General features: G+C 49.8%; 1 protein-coding gene across 2 annotated transcripts in view; it reads left to right on the top strand.

Annotated features, from left to right (window-relative positions):
* ZBTB7C (zinc finger and BTB domain containing 7C) overlaps positions 1-21,628 on the top strand; it is a gene marked incomplete at both ends in the record, with an annotated part of 102,091 nt that overhangs the window by 77,253 nt on the left and 3,210 nt on the right. For both annotated transcript variants that reach the window (XM_082302275.1, XM_082302274.1), the window contains one exon: positions 17,509-18,708. In XM_082302275.1, coding sequence (XP_082158401.1) covers positions 17,509-18,708 — 1,200 coding nt within the window. The remainder of the gene's footprint in view (positions 1-17,508; positions 18,709-21,628) is intronic.

The following is a 21,628-nucleotide window of genomic DNA, read 5'->3' as shown; positions in this document are numbered from 1 at the left end:
TGGCTATTTATTTCATTTTCTAATTTCAGCATGTGTTTCCACAAGTCATCTCCTCTTTGTTCTCATGCGGGTCTTTCTCCAATGCCTTCACACTCGAATGCACCTAAAGAGCAGAGGTGCAAACTGCCCTTGGTGAAGGTCAAAGGAGAAAGAAGGTCTTTTAGGACTTGAGCAGGATTGTTGAAGGTGGGCTTCTGCTCTGCAGACAGGACAGACGCTGTCTGAACAGTAGGAGTTGGCAATAGTGAGAATTATTAAACTGGACTGTGGAGGTAACCATGAGCTTCACTGCCCATCCCTGCTTGCTCCCAAGGATATTAATTTTTATTTCTGTTGTTCTGGAGTCAGGATGGGCATAAGAGCTTAGGGTTGGGTTGCCTGCATGATGGAGAACTGAGTGTGGCATTGTCCCTGTTCATACAGGACCTGTCCCCATGACTCCCCTGTGCAAAGGGCAGGGAGAGGAGGCTGCTTTGGGGTGCAGCCTCCCTCCGTGTGTAGGGTGGGATGTTGGAGGGTGGGTACATCCAGGGGGACATGTGACACAACCTTTGTCTGGTTGTGCATGTGAACAGGGCTGGCTTACAGCTTTGGGAAGCAGTGATGGCTGAGAGGGCATGACAGCCTCCACTTCTGGTTCAACCCACTGGGTCTCCATGGAATCACACAATGGTTTGGGTTGGAAGGGGCCTTTAAAGACCATCGAGTCCCTGCCATGGGCAGGGACACCTTCCTCTATCCTAGGCTGCTCCAAGCCCCATCCAACCTGGCCTTGGGCACTACCAGGGATCCAGGGGCAGCCACAGCTGCTCTGGGCACCCTGGGCCAGGGCCTGCCCACCCTCCCAGACAGCAATTCCTTCCCAATATCCCATCCAGCCCTGCCCTCTGGCACTGGGAAGCCATTCCCTGTGTCCTGGCCCTCCATGCCTTGTCCCCAGTCCCTGTGCAGCTCTCCTGGAGCCCCTTGAGGCCCTGCCAGGGGCTCTGAGCTCTCCCTGGAGCCTTCTCATGTGCAGCTGAACACCCCCAGCTGTCCCAGGCTGGCTGCAGAGCAGAGGGGCTCCAGCCCTGGATCATTTTTGTGGTGTTCTCAATACCTGTTCAGTGTCTTATCAGGGGCTACACGAGACACATGCAAACTGGCCTGAATCATTATTTATAGCACTGCACCCTTAGAAATCTCTCCTATGCAGCAGAAGGACATGTATCTCTTTTTTTACCATAAAGCCTCATTTTTATTCAGTGGCATTCAGAGCAGAGTGGATCCAGAGGGCTGAGGCTGTGTGTCTGATTTTTCCGTGCCTGGAGATTTACACCCGCACTCCTGCTGCCATTAAAGGTGCCCTGCTCCAAGTATAAATCAGACTGTGCTCTGGTGGATGCTTTATATGTTTCCCAGAAGTCGTGTGCAGAGGTAGGAAGGACCCACTGCAAATTCTGCACTGGCTTTTGGGGGCTTTTTTGAATGCTGCTGGGGGGAATACAACCACAGGGGGATTTATATTCCCTTTTCCTCAAGGGTTCACCATAGAAAAGGCTTTGCCTTTTTTTTTTTTTTTTTTACCACCTTGGGCAAGAAGATGTTTGGTTTGATATAGGTTCAAATTTTATTTTTAAGCAAAATATGAGAAACACCGGAGAGGAAACCACACTCTGTTCCTTAGAATTAGTGGAAGAAAAGACAGGGCTACAAAAATATTCTCTGATGCACACAGTTGATGAGCATGTACCTTGGCTAATGCAGCATTGAGGGGCTCTGGGTGTCCAACAGGGTTGTACCTTTTCATCTAAAGGTGGTTTTTTAATAAGGATTCAATTCTTGGTTTTACGATGTCCTGTAGTCCATCTCTGTGTGTCACATGTCAGCAGCTCACACTGGGCTCTGATTCTGCAATACCATTTGGAAAAGGGAGCTGAAACCAAACCCATTTCAGACCTCAGCCTTCCAGTACTTACAGGAAGATGATAAAAAAAGATGGAAGGCAACTTTTTACATGGGCAGGTAGTGATAAGACAAGGAGGAATAGCTTAAAACTGCTAAGGGGCAGGATTAGATTGGACATTGGGAAGAAATTCTTGGCTGTCAGGGTGGTGGAGCCCTGGCACAGGTTTCCCAGAGAAGCTGTGGTGGCCCCATCCCTGGGAGTGTCCCAGGCCAGGTTGGATGGGGCTTGGAGCAGCCTGGGGTAGTGGAAGGTGTCCCTGCTCATGGCAGGGTGTTTGGAATGAGATGGTCTTTCAGGTCCCTTCCATACCGAACCATTCTGTGAGTCTCATGACCTACCTGAGGGAGCCTGTGTCCAAGGCCATGACTCAGAGAATAGGGAAAGAGAAAAGCTGTGGGTAAATTTTCCCCTTAATCCCCTTCCTGTCACTCCTAACCTGCTGGGACGGGCAGCTGTCCTGGATTTTTTTTTTAACTCTCCATGCTTTGGCTCCCCTGATTCAATGCCTGGTCGTCAACAACCACAAACCCCCTTTTTCACCCTCCACAAAGGGTGGACCCCCCAGCAGCCACCTGGGCAGGGGGAGCAGCCCAGCTCTTGGCCACATCTGCGCTGTGCTCGTGCACACGCCCACAGCACCATTGCCTTGTAATTAAATCTCTTTTTCCCTGACTGGAAGGATCCTGCTATAAACAAGGGTTTTCTCTAACCATAATTGCGCCCGGCGGAGGGCACAGCTCTGCAATAACTCGGGGCTTTGTTCTGAGAGCGGGGAGCGAGTCCCTCTGCCTCTCCTCAGGTATGCCAACAATGCGAGCGGAACTCCCCGCAACCTGACATGAATCCCAGGGCAGGGTTTGCAAACACAGGCAGTGGTCAAAAACGGGGCTTAAGTGCCTTTATAAATATTTTGAAGTGCCGGCTTGGAAAAGGAAAGTCCCCGGCGTGCTGCGGTGCCGGTGTTTCATCCAGCGCTGGTGTGCGGCTTTGAAGTGTGGTGTGAGCAAGCTGCTGGGCTCCTGCCCATCCCTGGGAAGGACTGAGTGAACAAAAATATACATATCTGTATGTTTAAAACTGTGCAAGAGATTGTATCCACACCCCTTTTTGTCGTGTGTCTTCGTGGACAAATGGGGAAGAAATTAGTGTGCTGCAAGGGGTGTTCTGTTCATGTGAGGGGTATGTGAAACAAGATAATGTGGGTTAGAGAGAGCCACAGATGGGAGGCGGGGTGGGTGAACGGACAGGTAGATGCTTCCAAGTGCCTGGTTTTATTGTAGCCCCATACCTGATGAATTTTCCTCTCCTAGAGAGCGATCAGTGCAATGTATTTAACCAGAGGCTGTCGTACTTGTGCTGTGGAAGGAGGTGCGAAGCATGGACAATGAGATGGCAGGGCGAGTGGGGTGAAACCCTGATGTTTTCCCACACAGGACAAAAAGTAGGTCCTAGGATAGCGTGAGTGATTCTACATGCCTTCTGGTGCTCTTGAGAACATTTCCCAACCACGCACCTCCAGTCCTTTGCTCAGGAGGTGAATCAAACCTGCACCCTGGGAAGTGTACAAAGAGGCAGCCGTGTGCTCTCCACACACGTGCAGTGCCCTTTTCCAGCCCACAGATCCTTGGGGTTGCTGCTGTGTAAGATGTTTGGTTTTTTTGGTTTTTTTTTTTGATGTAAGAGAGCAAGAGCAAAGCAGCTGCTCCTTCGGATGCTCTCTGTGTAGGAGCTCAGAGCCAAAACATCCATAGGTATGGATGTCACTGAGCAATTTGGGTTGGAAATGTCCTAAAAAGACGATCTTATTCCAATGCCCCTGCCATGGGCAGGGATGCCTTCCACTATCCCAGGTTGTTCCAAGCCCCATCCAGCCCAGCCTTGGACACTGCCAGGGATCCAGGGGCAGCCACAGCTGCTCTGGGCACCCTGTGCCAGGGCCTGCCCACCCTCCCAGACAGCAATTCCTTCCCAATCTCCCATCCAGCCCTGCCCTCTGGCACTGGGAAGCCATTCCCTGGGTCCTGTCCCTCCATGTGTTGTCCCCAGTCCCTCTGCAGCTCTCCTGGAGCCCCTTTAGGACATGGAAGGGTCTCCAAGGTCTCCCTGGAGGCTTCTCTTGTCCAGGCTGAACATCCCCAACTCCCTCAGTCTGTCTCAGTATGTCACAATGCACTGCAAGGTTGATCTGTAACATCCTGTAGGTTTCTGCGGAAGCTGTAGCACTTTAACTGGACCGGCCTAGTTAGACTTGCACCATTTCCCCCTAAGCAGATGCAATCAGAGCTGTACAGATGTTGCCTAACACATCCAGCTGTGCCAATGGAAGATATGCCTCTCTTCTGGAGTTTGCTGCTGGAACCATACTCCTGGAACACCAGCCAAGTTCTCTTCACCCAGCTGCCCAAAGCAGTTGGAAGAAATCTGATTGCTGCTTTTCCCTTTTTGCAGAAATTGGGATTTTCTTAACACCTCAAAGGCTGAGCTTTGTGCAGCAGTTACCTCTGGCCTGGTAGTGGATCTGAAGCTGGGGTTCCTTTCTTATGGCTCTGGCACATCTTGGATCAGAAGAGAGCACCTGCCCTCACAAGGGCATACTTGTGAAAGGGGATCAGCCACGTTGATACAAGATGGTTTTGCAGTGGTGTAGCTATCTTCGTTCTGCACTTCCGTGTCCCGTCCCTGGAAGTGTTCCAGACCATGTTGGATGGGGCCTGGAGCAGCCTGGTCTAGTGGAAGGTCCCCATGGCAGGGGCTTGGAACTGGATGAGCGTTAAGGTCCCTTCCAACACAAAACACTCCAGGATTTGTGATCTTCAGGGTGGCTCCAGCACAGAATCCCAGTGCAATTCAGATCACTCTGCAAGTCTGTCCTGCAGACCACTGTAACATCCTCATCCTCTTTGTGCTGGTGCAAATCCAGAACAGCATCAGTTAAATCCCTGGAGTCAATCCAGAATTACACCAGTATAAATAAGAATACATTCTACCCAGCAAAGCCCAAAAAAAAAAAGTAATTCACTTCCAGCAAGGCCAGGCTCAGGCTGTAGGCAGTGCCCTGTAATTCAAAGACTCCTTTGGACATACCCTTTGAGTTGAGGCATGTGAGCAGCTTCCCTCTTCCCTTAAAGCTGTTTCCTTGTAAAGCCTCTGTGAACTTGTGCATGTGTCGATGTTATGGTTATCACACGTGTAATTTCATCTGACATTGTAATGACAGCATGGGGAGTTCAAAATGTAACAGTAAATATAGTTGTTAGGGGAAAAAAAAAATACCAACATCCTAGCCCATCATCCTGAATGCGTCTTCACGTCATGGGAGGGATGCAGACAGAATCCAAACACCATCAGCATTTCTGGGTTCCAGTTGGAAACTGCCTGGAGTTCAGTATAGGCCAACACAAACAGGCAAGACTGTTTCTCTCTTCATGTCAGGGCTGTATTTTCTCCTCCTTTTCCCTATTTTTTTTTGTCCTTGTTGTTGTTTTGGAAGGGTCCCCCCTCTAAAGAGGGGAGAGCCCAGGGGTTCTCCCTGCTTGCTTGGGGTGTTTTGTAGCCTGTGGCATGATGCACTCCAGGTCCTGCACTCACCCTTGCCCGGGAGCTGAGTCCTGACTCGACCCCTGGTTATTTTTGAGTGCTGTTGGTTTGTGATGCTGTATTGAAGGGTCATTTGCCAATTCCATTATAAGCCTCATTTACAACTCAGCTGGTTTAAATCAGATCAGACTGTGAGTTGGCATGTGCAAAGAGTCAGATGGGACATAGGACTTGCCTGCTGAGGGACCTGATCCTGTGGACCCTCTCCTTGCTTGCAGAAGCATCGGTTGAAAAAATTAATCCTATTGATTTTCAGTATTATTTCTTTGCCATGTGTTTGAGCAAAACATCTAAGCAGTGGATATTTTTCTTTTCCTTCTTCCAGGGAGAGTTCAAATGTTTTTTTTCTGTTGGTCCTCCACCAGCTTTGACTATATTTACCAAGCTGGGCATGGGTGGGCCCCGCCGGATCGCACGGATTGCTCAGGCGGGTGAGGCTTTGCAGGATCTGAGGGCTGAGCTGAGGACTCAGCTGCTGTTTAGCTTGCAACCAGCTTGGCAGAGAAACCAGGGACTTTGCACACAGAAAGAGCTGAGATACAAATGAAATCTGAATCTGACCCCAGATCTTCAGTTAAATTGCTGTGTAACCTTAAGAGCTGGATTAAATCATCCCTGGAAGACAGGGAGTTGCCTCTGGGTATTTGGTGCTTGGGCCACGCTATAAGGTTATGCCCATATATTACCTGTGGTCTTCAGAGAGCTCATTAGATGGTTGGTTTACATATAAAAAGTCTGGATGAAAGTCTCATCCCCCTTGCCTGACCATCCTGTGCTGAAACCTGTGCTGAAACCTGGCAGTATTTCCACTAGAAATGCCCAGCTCAAGAGTTAGGGACATGATGCATCTCACTGGGACTTCAGTGTGGTCAGGACGGTGTTGGCTTGCAGAAAAAATGGCCATGGGACCATAGAATCATCAGATGGCTTGGGTTGGAAGTGACTTTTGAAGGTCATCTCATTGCAGCCCCCTGCCCTGGGCAGGGACACTTTTCACCAAACTGGGGTGCTCCAAGTCCTGTCCAACCTGGACTTGAATGTTTCCAGGGATGGGGCAGCCACAGATTCTCTGGGCAACCTGTGCCAGTGTTCTACCACACTCATCATAAGAATTTCTTGCTCCTAGCTAGTATGAATCTCCACTCTTTTAGTTTAAAGCCATCACCTCTTCTTTCCATGGATGGAGCAGCTGTGAAGCTCCTCTGTGGGGCAGCAAAGGATGGGGAGATGCAATATTCACCCACTCTGCCTAACTCCCCTCTACAATGGGGCAGAGTCTGTAGGTGACTCAGAGGAGACACTCACTCACGGGTAACATCTGTGTCTCTTTGGTCTTTTCTCTGAACCAGGGTCTTGAGTTTTCATCCTGTGTTGGGTTTGACTGCGACAGCACTGTACCAGCCCAGCACTGTCCTTCTGCCCATGGTACAGATGGGTGGTGGTGCTGGAGGGGCCGTGTCTTTGCCAACTGGATTGCCATTGCAGGACAAGATGATCTGCAGAGGCACCTTCCATGAGCACACCTCTCCAAAAGCCACCTCATGTCTGTGTGGGAACTCTTCTGGCCCAGCCATAGCATGGGAGCTCGTGTGTGTAGAGCTCCAGGACTGAAATGGCAATTACAAACCAATGAGGCTGCAAGGGCTCTCATGAGAGTTGAGCAGGAGTAGAATATTTTGAGTTATGCCAGAGTTAAATAGACCAATCTGAGGTACCTTTCTCCTAAATACCTGTGGGATTATGAGCCTAATGAACGGCAACACAGTGTCAGCAGCGCAGGACACAGAGGGAGCTGAAAAGAGAAGCTGAGTTTGTGTTATGGGGCTTGACCCAAAGCAGGCAGGGCTTTAGAGAGGTGCTGAGCTGCTGAGGTTGTCCTTGTGAGAGAGAGGACAAGGCTCCTGCCTCTGCCTTGGTGTGAGTTTGGAGACACCTCAGGCCCAGCAGCATCTCAGCCAATGCATGGGGATGGTTGGGTGCTACTCCTGGAGGGATGATACTGAGGGACAGAATGGAGACCAGCAAAACCCCCCCCCAAACAGGGATGTGTGCTGCTGGGGATGCCCAGTGATGCTGCCAGGGAGCCTGGGCAGGGTCTGGAGGAGCAGTCCTGCCCAGGCAGGGGATGGGGCGCAGCTGCTGCCAATGCCACCGCCGAGCTGAGCTTCCCACCCCACCGCCGCTGGAGCCTGCCTGTACCTGCTCCCAGGCCGATATTAAGCCTGCTCAAACACTGCACCGCCTTCTCAACACATTGTTTTCTGTACCCCACACCCAGCACCAAAATAGCGATAACCCCCCCTTCCCCACCCTCCCGCGGTGACTCAGGCTGGCGAGCAGGCACACATCTGCTTCTGATTTAATGTGCAAGCGCTCTGACCCTTTTATTTTTATTCCCAAAGTCCTCCCGTCGGTGGCTTTCTCTCTGGGGGTGAGGTGGGGGGGAGAAGAGAAGGGGAAGCTGGATCCCCGTCCTTTGCCCTCTGCTTTTTTGGAGCCTTCAGAGAATGAATTTTATTTTGGAGCGGTGTTTTCATGCAGGCTGGTGACAGCCTCACCCGGATCTGCGTCCAAGTCCCTCGCAATCCTGTCCACTCCAGAGGGAGTGCCAAACCAGTTTTCCATGGTTAAGCTGGGCACATTTTTCCGCCGTGGTTGGTTGGTTGGTTGGTGGTTTTTTGTGGTTTTTTTTGTCAGGAAGCAAACCCACCCAGTGTGTGCAGGCCATTCAATAGGAGCTTTTTAAAATTTCTTTTCCTTTTTCTGGCTCTGAAGAAGAACAGGACAAGAGAGAGTGAAGGGGCTGGCCTGTTCTCCCAGGAGAGTTCAGAATGGGAGGAAATGGCTTTTTTGGCTATTTTTAAGGCCGTGCTGGAAGGAGGTACCTACCACTGATGTGCTCATTGGATTGTAATGTTGTGTGTCCATAGGGATGTATCCTATATATATATATATATATATATATATATAGGTATAGATATCTCCTATATCACTCCCTATAGCAGGGTCTGGGCAAAAGGGGTCGGTGCTGGAGGAAACTGGCTGCACACACATGGACAGAAATGCCACCAGCAATGTCACATACCTCATGGACCTTCGTCTGTCTCATGCCAGAGCTGCTGGGGGGACCAGCAACCTGATGTTCAGCCAGACCCTGGCATGGGTATATCTTCGATGGGGATTTTCCTCTTGCTCTCTCTTTTCTTCCTCATTTTGGTGGTGTGGGAGGGGGAGCACGTCACTTGAAGTGTGAATGAGTTTCCATGAGAGTGGGGTGGTTGCAGAGGATGCCTGGAAACTCTCCTGTTTCTCTTAACATATTCCCCCCTCCCACACGTGTTTTAAGTGTGTGCATATAGATATAGTGGGGGGAGATATCACCCAGGGTCATTGCCTCTACCAGCAGCATCAAATAGAGCATGGCCAGGAGAGCATCAAGGCTACACAGAGCTGTGTAGATAGGGTCCACTCAGGGTTTCAAGGAAAAAAAAAAAGGATATTGAGCATCTTCAGCCTTGCAGCATCTTCTGAAGCCTCAGCAGAGAGGAGAAGTAGGGAGCTCATGCCTGGAGCACCATCCCCTCAAGCTCCAGACCTCCAAGAAAATGCTTGAATGGGGAGGACAAGGCTGCAAGAAAAGAGTGTGGCCAGATGTGACCACTCTATAAAGTCTCCTCTCTGGTACCTGCCTAGATGCTGTGGTTAATTAATTAGCCTCTGCTCTGTGTGTGCATGAAGTCCTCAAAACACCATCTGGAGCCAGGCGGTGCCTTTGATGTAGCTCCACTAATTGTTTATGTTTATTTGACCATTTATCACCAGAATCCCCCTTTGCCAAGACCTGCTCAGCACATCAGATGGCATTTGTCATGCAGCATGCAAACTTCATCAAGCTGCCACCCAGAAGTGACCTGGAGCTCCTGATTTTGGAGCTTTTTATAAATTCTGAAACTGGGAAGTCTGATGGGCAATTTAAACAAGCTAGGAAAAGGAAACCAAAGTGAAAACATGGCCTTTCAATTGTAGGAGGCATTGAACTCTGTTCTGGCCCTGCCAGGGCTCCTGTTGGTGTTTATCTGGGGCTGAGAACTGATTCCAAGGAAATGGAAGGGGCTTGGGGCTTGGTGATGTGATCATAGAATCACAGAATGGTTTGGGTTGGAAGGGACCTTAAAGCCTGCCATGAGCTCAACCTGTTCATCACCATGTGCCACCCAAGGGCTCAACTTGAGCCACAAGTTCCTCCCCAGAGAGGAACTGAGGCCAAAAAATCTAGCCTTAAATGGACTGGGGTCAGGTCCTGGTGGTCATGGAGCAGCAGCAAATTGCCAGTATAACCAGCAGCACCCAACTGTCCAGCTCTCTGAGGGATGGTTGGATTCATAATTTGCAATTTTGCCAGATTGTATTTGTATGTAAACAACGTTGATGAAGTACAGAGTGCTTCATGTAGGCTCTGGGTAGCTGGGGTTCACCTGCAGGGATGGATTTGTTGACAGATGTGTATTTGCTGTGATGTGTAAGAAGTCTTCAAAAATTCCCTGGGATGGATTCACAAAGGGCCCAGGAGGTGCTTTGGCCTCCACACCCTGGTGACCGAATGAGTGGCGCCTGTCACCACCTTCCTGGGCAAATAGTCCTCGTGGTGCTTCCCAAGTGATGTTGTACCAGATATATCCAGCAGATCTCCAGCACTGATGTGCCCCAGATCTGTGTGGCTGGATAGGCTCCCACATGGATTTTGGAAGCTGGGAACAGAAAGGGTTGTTGTTGGGATCACTGGAAACTCCAGAGAGGTTTCTAGAGCACGTTTTATCTTGGATTCCCTGATGGGACTTGAGTGAATATGGCTTTTTTGTGCCCTGCTTGTAGGAAACTAGTAGTTCCAGCTGAAAAAAAAAGGTCAGTATTATATTGTATGTGCAAATATAAATAGTTCACATGGGCTCAACTGGCCAGCCAGATGTTGGTAAGGATGAATCCTTGTATGCCCAAGGATTTTGTTCAGGGATTAGTGTGAATACTGACAAGTCCAGTAAGTAATGAAGAAATACCAGGGTGAAGGTCACCTCTGTGATCTCACTCCCTGAAGCCTAACCACTTTAATTATGTGATCAAACCATGCTCGACTTCTGGGGCCCTTCCTTCTCATGCATCCTGTGGAGGGCTGGGCTCCTTGGCCACCCCTTTCCTCCCGGCATCAGTGGGAGGTCTCCATCTGTGTCATCATCGTGGGGACTCTGCTTGGCCTTTGCCATTGGTGTCCCACGGAGCATCCCTTTAAATTGTGCTGACCTGTTCCATTTACAGAGCTGCTCCCTCGCCAGAGACCTGTGGGGTGATGCCACCTCTGCACTCACCCACAGGGCTTCCTCCCCATCCGTGCTGCCAGCGAGCATCTTCCAAGGAGAACGGCACCTTCTGTGCATCCTTCCTCTCCAAAGCATTGCTTTGGAAACCTCTGCCCTTTTCTGCTCTGTCCAGATCCAAGCAAAATCCATGAGTTTTTGGTGAGATCCTCATTTTTGGGTGGATCAGCTCAGTTAAAAGCCAAACACCCCCAGCTTTCCCAGCTCAACACTGTGTTTCCCAGACTGGTCCCAGTTCCTGGAGGCTGGGGTGGGCGCCCAGCCTGGCAGTAAGACCCTGGTGCTGTCGCTGTGAGGTGGTTCCCTCCCACAGAACCACCTTTGGGTCTGCAGAGTGGATGGTGTCCTTCAGAACCCCGCTGATTTCCTTGTGAGGGAGGCAGTGGTTGGTGTCGCCACGTTTTCCTCATCATTCCAGGCATCCCAGGGAAGTGACTGAAAGGCGAGGAGCTCTCTGCCCCACCTTCCTGCTGGAGGGCAGAAACGCTGCTGGGGTGGGTGGTTTAATAACATGTTCTTCTGGAGACAAGGTGTTCAGAGGGGAGGTGTGCCCCTATATTAAGGAATAAATATAAAGGGAATATTTACCTTTTTTTTAGGTTTTACACCTTCCTGCTGTTTTAAATTAAAAAAAAATAATCCCACCTCTCTCTCTGCCTTCAAATAGGCCTTTAGGGATCCCAAATCTTTCTTAGTCTTCCAAACTGGAGCAAAGTGCTTGGACAAGGCAGTGGTGTCATCCCTGTGGGGCTGACTTCGAATGGGGTGTCACCGTGGGTGGCTTTGCTTGGGGACATTTGCACAAGGGACTTGCTCAAGGTCGTGGAGCAGTTGGTGGATGCAGGAACAGAGCCTCAGTGTCCCTATACCACCAAAATAGAATCCTAGATTGGTTTGGGTTTGAAGGGACCATCTTGTCCAAGCCCCCTGCCATGGGCAGAGACACCTTCCACTGTCCCACATTGCTCCAAGCCCCCTCCAACCTGGCCTTGGATACTCCCAAGGATGGGGCAGCCACAGCTTCTCAGCTTCTCTGGGCACCCTGTGCCAGTGTTTTTGCACCAAGTAACAGGAGCAGGAGTGATCAATCACTGGCCAGCGTATCCCATTGAAGGTGGCTGTAATATTTTGACAGATTACGGTGATCTCACATGCACATCTTAATTGCCTCATTATGAAGAGGCACAAATAAAACTGGGGGAAGAAAATAACCCACATACATTTATGGGCTGATGGATGTAGCGGGCAGGTCTGCACTGACGGGACCATGGGTGGATGCAGAGGGAGAGCAGCCAGCCCACCCTGGCTGCTGCCTCTGCTCCTGCAGCCTGGAGCAGGGATTGGGAAAGAGGTGCAGGTAGCAGAGCAGCAGAGCCAAAGCATCTGAGCCTCAGGGTGCTGAGTGCTCCAGGCCGAGGAGGTGGTGGTAGAAAATAAATCAGGGTGACGAAAGGTGTTGAGATCTCCTACTGACTCTCCTGTCCTTGGAAGTGTTCAAGGCTGGGTTGGATGGGGCTTGGAGCAACCTGGGATAGTGGAAGGTGTCCCTGCCTATGGCAGAGGGTGGAAGGATGAGCTCAAAGGTCCCTTCCAGCCCAAACCATTCTGAGATTAATTCTGTGGTTCTCTGACTCCCTCTCCTGACAAGGTCAGCAGCCTGGGGTGGTCTGGCATGCTCAGCACCCCAAAGCCTGGTTCTGACACCTCTGGGATGCTTTGCTGGGTGGTCTCATGCTTCAGGGGTAAAGGGGCTGGAATTCCTCCAGGGGTTTTTGTCAGCAAGAACCGAGGGATGCTCAGGAGGCAGGGCCAGCAGCTGGCTGGGAGGGGGGAGCAGTGGCAAGGGATGTTCAACCTCAAGCCTTGCCCCTGGCCTTGCACCCTGAATCCCTCTCCACACACAGGCTGGGTGAAGGGGTGAACTGGAGACACCTTGTTTTGCCTGGAGAAATGACATTTTGACACCAAGAGCAGGCAGAGATCAGCCAGAGCCTCAGGCTCCTTCCTCCACTGTGCTGAATGCAGAATGAGCCTGGCATGGGGGGGCAGCTGCTTTGCATCCCCTGCTTGCCCTGGGGCACCCCCATATCTTTGGGGGGGCGGGGTGCTCCCACAGAGAGTGACTGTAGGCACAGCAAAAAGAAACACAGTCAGGAGCCAGCACTTTCCTGAAGGAAAATCAGAGCAAAGAGAAGGCCAAGCAATGCACATTTTAAAGGGAGATGCTCAGAAAAATCTCGATGTGAATATCAAAAATATAAAATAAAAGCACACCAAATGTGAATATATACAATATTAATGCGAAAGTATAAATATCTAAAATACACAAATAATAAAATATTAATGTACCAGAATATTAATATATTAAAATATTAGAGTATTAAAATATTGAAACACTGCGTGTTACAGCAATTATGTTACATGCCAACACACAATTAAAAGTCAAAATTGCCATCTCCCAGCCAAGGCTCAGGCTGTGAAGCACTGTCCCCATGGATGCAGCGGGTGGGAAGGGGACATCCCCCATCCCTGACACAGCCCTGAACCAGCAGCCACACGTTGCACAAGCCTGGGCTCTCCCTAGCAGCCTTTATCTCCTCCAAGGGCTTGGCTTTTCAGGGCGTTGTCACCGGGGCTGAGGAAGGAGATGGGAAAGGGAAGTGCTGGTGAAGAGCCCTCACAGGTCACAGGTCTCTTGGTCCTGCCACTGAGCAGCACTGAGACCCAGGAGCAGGGTCCTGTCCCTCCTCAGGGCTGGCACATCTTTCCAGGGCTGCTCTGAGCTGTGTTGGTGCTCCATTTCCACCCCTACAAATGAGTACAGGCAATACAAGTTTGCTTTTATCTGTTTTCTGTGCATATATCTTTATAATCTGTTGAGTGTGCTTCTGGTTTTCACTTGCCACGGTGCTAAAACGAGCATTTTGCTTCTTCTCACTGGTATTCCAGTTTTACATTGCTGGTTTGGAAATGCTGAGGTCCTTCAGTATTATACTGAAGGAGGTTGGAGAAAAAAGATTATAAAAAAAAAAAAAACACCAAAAAAAAAAAACCCCAAACAAACAACAACAACAACAAAAAAAGGGGTTTTTGAGCAGCAGAATGCCTGGATCAGCTTTGGGTCACCCAGGGAGTGCAGGATGCAGGTGGTTTATGGCATTGCTGTCGTCCCTGGCTTGTATCTGGGGTTTTTCATCCAAAAAGGGGACAAAGCTTAGCTCTCCCAACCCCTCTTTTTTTCCTGTTGCAGCTTCAGGTGTCTAAATCTGTTGGCAGAACATGGGGGGAAGCGGTCCAGTATCCCTCCATCATTTTTTTTATAAGTGGGGCTTTTCCTGGCAAGAAAGTAATGAATGAGTTTTAAGCATGACCATAAATGCAATGTTTCACAACGTCATTTGCAGAATACGTTTATTTTAGGTGCCCTCCACCCTTTCCACCATCTCCCTCCAGTTTATTTTAACAATGCTGTAATTTTCTATTATAAAACGGGATTTTTCTGTTTAACTCCATGTCGTCTGCTCAGCATTTGCCTCTGTGTGTGTGTGTGTGTGTGCATGCACTGGTGACATTTGTCACCATCAGATGCTATTTTTAAGCCTGTTATTATTGAGGACCCCACCCTTGGCTTGGGGAGGGGAAGGGGGGAGTGCAGGGGGAGGGAGAGGAGGGAGGGGAAGGAAGGAAAACGTCAGCCTCAGCACACTTCCAGCCTCTGGCCATCAACCTCCCCGGGGGCATGGGAACCATAAGGTCATTTCTCAAACTCGCTGAGCTCCAGAGCTGTCAAACCACCCTGCGAGTTTAAAAAATGCAAATGTATGCAAATGAATGGGCTGTTTCTCTCCCTCTCCCCCCTCACCCCCAGTTTAAATGACATGAATCACCTTCAATTTTGCCAGCATCCTGTAAAGTTATCGGCTTGCCTAAACGCTGCAGTTAACAGAACCACATCTCAGGAGGACCGGGGTGGGGGGATAAGAAAGGAAAAATAGCTAATTTCCACCAAAACCCCATAATTTTTAATATATTTTATACATATAAATTATATGTAACCATATATATAATCACACACCCCAATCCCCCAATTCTAATTTTTCTTGCTGTTGAGTGAATAATCCACTAATTAGGGAGAATGAAGCTTAGTGTCCAGAAAAAACCCTCTGTAAAAACATTTCTCAGGGTACTCTAGTATTCTGCTGTTCTGATTTTTGGCACTTAGGGTGATCTGGCAGTGAAAGATCAAAATAGGAAGACACGTTTCTTCATGCGAGGAGCTCCTTTAACACTCAGGCTCCTTCCAAAAAAAAAAAAAAAACAAGTAGATGATAAAAACAGCAATAGAAATTTAATTGCTCATGCTTATTATTCGGGATACAAAGCCCTAGAAAGGAAGCTGTCTTTTCCTCCCTGGCTCAGGGGTTATTTATTATCTTACACTCCACTTGGAGAAGGTATTGGATTTACTGTCATTTATCGGCGATTTTCAAGGAGGATTTGATACGGAGCTGGTCGGGATCGCAGAGGAGCGTTGCTGGTTAACATGGTTAAGCGCAGCACACTGTAATGAATCAATTTGTTTCAGACAACAGATGTAATTAGCGTGGAGGTAATGGGCACACTGCGGGATGCGGGGCTGGAGCACCCTCCCTCCGCTGAAAATGTTGGTAGCTGGAGCTGGGTGTAATTCCTGGTTCCTCTCCCCAGCTCTGGGCATGGGGAGGTGGCTGGAGAGGGCTTCCCGTGGTGGGGGCTGCCCTCCAGCCCCTGTGAAGCTTCACTGACCAGGGACAGCTGTCCCCCATCCCTCTTGCTCCCAGCAGGCCTGTGGTCCATCACCTCCCTCTGGGTTGCACCATCCTCCTGAGACCTTCACTCTCTGGCTCCCACACACCCGTTTTTGGCAGCGCTGGTTAGGTGTGGGGGAGATACCTGCAAGGTCTCCCTGGGGTGGGAGGAAAAGGGATACAGCGTTCCTTTTACCACGGGAGCGTTTCCTGCAGAGTCTGAGCCCCTCTACGGGCTCCCCAGGCTTCCCAAGGGTTGCTGTCTTGCTGGCCAAGGTGAAGCACAGGTTTTCATGGACAGCCTCCATCAGACCAGGCTCTTTCCATCCCCAAGGCAGCTGGGAGGGTGGGAGCCAGCTGAAGTGAACCAGGTCCCCACTGGTGGTTTGAAGGAGGTTTGGAATCAGCGCAGCCAGAAACCGAGCAGGGAAGGACACCCAGGACGTGGCAGCGCATCCCGGGAGAGATGCAGAGGTGGGATGGTGTGGAATTGGGAACCTGACAGAGCTGCAGAGGGCGACATTGGGAACCTGCCTGATGGTGTCAGCCTTGCGAAAGGAATGGAGTGGGGCTGCAGTTGTGCTTTCATGTGCCCTGAGTTCTCCTGGAGATGAACTGCTCTGTCCCTCAGCAGCGAACCAAGTGTCTACCTGCACCAGGTAAAGGTGACACTGCAGGAACACATGCTCTGTGTCCTGGGGGTTTCCAAGGGTTAGTGTATTCAAAGTTATTCCGTCTGATGTATTCTGTCTGTGAGGGGATTAATGTATTCGTCACCTGCTGGAGGAAATCGCTTTCCTTTCCTGGGATTTCTCATGTGGAAGGGCTGCTGGAGCCGTGTGAAAGAGGAAACATCTTACAGATTAAAAAAAAAAAAAATCGGGTTTTCCTCTTGGGTGTGGGCTTTTTGCTTCCGAGTTTCCTTTGAAGCTAAAGCTGCTCTAGCAGGGGAAGATGTTTGCCAGATGCACAGGGCATTTTGATGCCTTGCTGACAAGTCCAAGCAGGATTTGGAATGGAGAAAGCTCAGCTCATGGGAAGAGATAGCAGACAACAATCTGTGTCTGGCCAGCTCCTTGATACCTGGTTGTCTTCCTCTGAGTGTTTAGGTACACACTGTGACACAAATCCTTGCTTTCCTCCCCATTCCCAGATCCCTCAGGGAGAGATTCCTACATGGCTTGTCCCTGTGTGAGGTGACATGTCATAGCTTCCAGGCATGAAGTAGCAGGACTGAAGATGCATAAGGATCACTTTCCTGCTGCAGCAGGAAGCCATGACCCTCCTATCTGGGATGTCCAGTTGTACCAGTCCTAAAAACAATCACGTAGATGAGATGGGCACTCCCTGGCTCGTCTGGTTTAAGCAGTGTAGGTGCTGGCTCTTGGCAGTGTGAAGCAATACAGCATCCCACTTTACCCACATAGCTCCTGGCTCACAAATCCAACATGTGCCTGGAACAATGTTGCCTCCAGGAGGATGTGGAAGAAATGTGATGGGGAGGGAGTCATTGCACAAGGCTGCTGGGGGACGGGTGTGAAACAGAAGAGGGAGCTCGTGGTGATTTTGAAAAGGTGAGCAGGGTGGGAATCGAGAAGGATGAGGACAAAGAAGGAGGTGAAGAGATGTGGAGGGAAGCAGAGGTTCAGCTACAGAGGATCTGGAAGGAGCTGAAGGTGGCCGAGGGACACGCTTAGTGCAAGCAGGTGGTGAGGACAGGTGAGGTAGAGGAGGGAAGGCAGCATCGTTTTGGCATTATTGACCGGGAATCCCCAGCTAACACTCTGCTGTCTGTGCTTTGTCCTAGGGCACTAAATGAGAATATGGCCAATGGCATTGAAGATCTTATCGGGATCCCATTCCCGAACCACAGCAGTGAGGTCCTGTGTGGTTTAAACGAGCAGAGGCACGACGGGCTCCTCTGCGATGTCATCCTCATCGTCCAGGACCAGGAGTACCGCACCCACCGCTCCGTCCTGGCTGCCTGCAGCAAGTACTTCAAAAAACTCTTCACTACCGGCACTTTAACAGACCAGCCCTATGTTTACGAGATTGACTTTGTCAAGCCTGAAGCACTTTCTGCCATCCTCGAGTTTGCCTACACCTCAACCCTCACCATCACCACCTCAAACGTCAAGCACATCCTCAGCGCTGCCAAGATGCTGGAGATCCAGAGCATCATCAACGTATGCCTTGAAATCATGGAGCCCGACAGAGAGGCCGAGGAGGAAGATGACAAAGAGGACGACGATGATGATGAAGATGAAGACGAAGATGAGGAGGAAGAGGAGGAGGAGGAAGTGGAAGATTTTGTCAATCAGGAGAACCTAACTGATGTACAAGAAGTAAGCTGCCACCAAAGCCCTTCTGAGTCCGATCTTACCGAAGAAGCTTACACAGAAGCACCTAAAGATTTTCCAAATCACTTCCCAGCCAGTAACTCCTCTGGACACTTGGGCATGATAAGAGACTTCTCCATTGAGTCCTTGCTGAGTGAAAACTTGTACCCTAAAGCAAACATCCCAGAAAGGAGGCCAGCTCTGTCTCCTTTCGCCCCCAGCTTCTTCCCCCATCTGTGGAATGGCGACTTTAACTCCTTCTCCCAGCTTGAAGAGCCACAAGTAGACAATGGCCCTTTGGATTTGGTGATCAAAAAGAGGAAGATCAAGGAAGAGGAGGAGAAGGAAGACCTGCCTCTGCCTCCGCCTCCTTTCCCTAATGACTTCTTCAAGGATATGTTTGCCAACACCCCAGCAGCTCCCTTAGGGCATATTAAGGCAGAGACTGACTATAGCGCTTATCTCAATTTCTTAAGCGCTACCCAGTTTGGAGGAGTTTTTCCCCCATGGCCCCTGGAGGAAGAGAGGAAAATGAAGCCCAAGGCATCCCAGCAGTGTCCCATCTGTAACAAAGTCATCATGGGAGCCGGCAAGCTGCCCAGGCACATGAGGACCCACACGGGGGAGAAGCCCTATATGTGCAATATCTGTGAAGTTCGCTTTACCAGGTGTGTTGGTCCCCTCTGCTGTGTGTGGGGAGTGGGGTGGTGGCTGGAAGGGCCACATCACAATACATTACTGATTTCTCAGCTACACATCAGGGTTTTTTTTCCCCCCAAACAAAAACAGGGAAGAAAGCAGGGCATGATCTCTATCCCTTCAGGAAAAAAAAAAAAAAAAAAGGAGAAGAAAGGGAGGGTGGAGGAAGAAAATGAACCTACTGATTTTTGTGGGTTGTGGATGACATCCACAACTCATTGGATCCATCCCCTCGCTGGACAAAAGCTTAAATAAGTAACGGGATGTTTTCAACCCCACCATAGTTCACCACAGTGAGACCGGAGTGAGCTGGAAAACAGATGGTCAAACAGCCAAGGAGGCTTCATCTCTAATGTGCTGAGAGATGCATGAAGCTGGGAGGGCCATTTAGCCACAGGATGTAATTAGTTTGGGTTTGCACATTTTGGCATCAGTGTAGACCACAACCAAATTGCACATGTTTGGACATGACAGTATCTGGGCTTTCTGGGGCTGGAGCAGCCCTAATTATTATGTGTTAGTAGGGCAGCTGGGGTCTTGGTCTCTTCTCCAAAGTTACAAATGACAGGACAAGGGGAAACATCCTCAAGCTTCACCAGAGGAGGTTTAGATTGGATATTGGGAAAATTTCTTCATGTAGAGCACTGTAACAGCCTACCCAGGGCAGTGGTGGAGTCCCCATCCCTGGAGGGATTTAAAAGCTGTGTAGATGTGGCACCTGGGGACATGTTTTGGTGGACTTGGCAATGCTGAGGGGGAAAATTGGACTCATAGAATCATAGAATGGTTTGGGTTGGAAAGGACTTTTAGAGTTCATCCAGTGTCACCCCCTGCCATGGGCAGGGACAGCTTCCTCTATCCCAGGTTGCTTCAACCACTGTCCAGCCTGGCCTTGGACACTGCCAGGGATGGGGCAGCCACAGCTACTCTTGCCAAGTTGTATTAGCTGTGCAGATCTAATGTCCCAGCCTGCAACTGTGCTCTGCAAAGCTGGGCAAATTTAATCGGTGAGCAGAGACAAATAGATTCCTGGACCTGCTCTTGCTGAGTATAATTAATATCTAATGAGAACAATCTTTACCATAATAATAAAGCTTTCTGACAAGAGCATGGTATGTCAGCTCCTGGCTGCATGAGAGAGAGAGAGCCCTATTAAGCTAGGGTGAGAAAACCAGAGGAAAATAATCTTCACAGTAGGCAGAGGCGAGCTCCTGACAATGGCCGGACACCTGGGGTGCTCCTGCATTCAGCCTCTCTTTTCTTCTCCTGTCCCTATGATAATACTCGAATGGAAGATATGCAGATGATGAGAATTTGACCTGAAAATAAATTTCCATGCTCCCCTCCATCAACGCAGCAGACACTGTATTATAATGCAGGGAGCATCGTGCCTCGGGCGGGCATGTGCGACATGAGCCAGCTCACCCTGGTATTTGCAGGGGAAAGGCCACTGCATGGTGATCATTCCTGCCTGCAGGAATTTAGGTCTGGCTCCTGCTGGTGCTGCATCCCCAGGTTAGCACTGGGCTGTTGTCTCTGCGGCGTGGGTTCAGCCCTGTGAGCGTGGTGGTATCTGGGACTGGAGGGACACCTGACCAGCCCCATCCTATGGTCCCTATCACTCCCTTGTGTGTGCTGCTGTGGGTGCTAATTGCTGATGAGGAAATGGCCTGGCTAGATCCATCACTGACAACTTCCCTGTAACAGGAATAATAGAGCTGAGCCCTCCCAGAGGGCTCCCAGAAACCTTTACAAAGTCCCAACGGCAAGGGCAGCGTTGTTCACTTAGTTTGTGGAAACTGAGACGCAGAGAGATGCTGATACTGACCCCTAATCCAGATGGGCTGTGTCAGAATGTAAAGTTAAAAACTTAAAAACTCCACACAGAGCTGGTCTAGCATGATCCATTACTAATGCAGGACTAAACCCATTGGTTTTGACATCCCCCATGTGCTCAGCAGCTTCTCAATACAGGGCACAGGGGTAGGGGGACTTTATCCAAGGAAAAAAATCACAAAGCTGGGGCTGCTCAACAGTGCAGTCCCCCAGCATCACTGATGAAAACTGTTCTTGTGGGTCACCCTGTGCAGAGCTGAAGGGTGCTGAAGGGTCTTTTCCTTCTTTAACACCCTGAGCAAAGTGGATATCTTGAAATACTGATTTGTTTTTAAATGTGTTTGGAAGGATTTTGAATAGCGTGCAGCTTATTGGTTTTGTTTGGGTTGGGGTGTTTTCAACTGTTCTCATCATTACTCTGATGTGAGAGCTCTCTTTCAGGAGAAAGTGTATTTTTAAGCAAAGTGGACTGATTGAGATGTAGAAAGAGATTTCTACCGGGATTTCCTCAGTGCTGCCACTTGCATTATTTGTTTTGCTCTCAGGGGGGAATCCCATGCTTCCTGAAAGCTTTGTGCTTGTGCCCACGGTGCCTTCACTGGGGAGATGCAAGCTCATATGGTCTCTCTTGGGGTCCCCTGGGAGTGAAGGTGCAGGGAAGCAGAGGTTCCCAAATGGAATTTCAGTATGAACCAGTCCTTTGCGTTATTTCTGCAGTTAAGGAACTGTGGAGGAAAAAATCTACTGGGGAAATAGAGAAGATATATTTTCCTGGGTGAGGAGTGCCCCAACCTCCCCATCAGATCCTTTCCCCTTCACATCAGTGGGATCTTGCATCGCCGGGCAAGGACCCCACATGCACCTGGATCTGCCACTCCTGCTGCCCAGGGACATCTGATCGCAGGAAGCAGGACTTCATTTAATAGCTCATTAATTATTTTTTCCTTAAACAAAGGCTGTTCAGCTTCTAGTCTGCTGTTCTACCCTGCCAGAACGCTGGAGAAAGCTGCAAATATTTCAGCTTTTCCACCAAGACAACCCCAGAGTGCTCAA

This window comes from Coloeus monedula (assembly GCF_965178545.1).
Source record: "Coloeus monedula genome assembly, chromosome: Z".
NCBI classification, from domain to species: Eukaryota; Metazoa; Chordata; class Aves; order Passeriformes; family Corvidae; genus Coloeus; species Coloeus monedula.
This window is presented reverse-complemented; position numbering and strand designations above follow the sequence as displayed.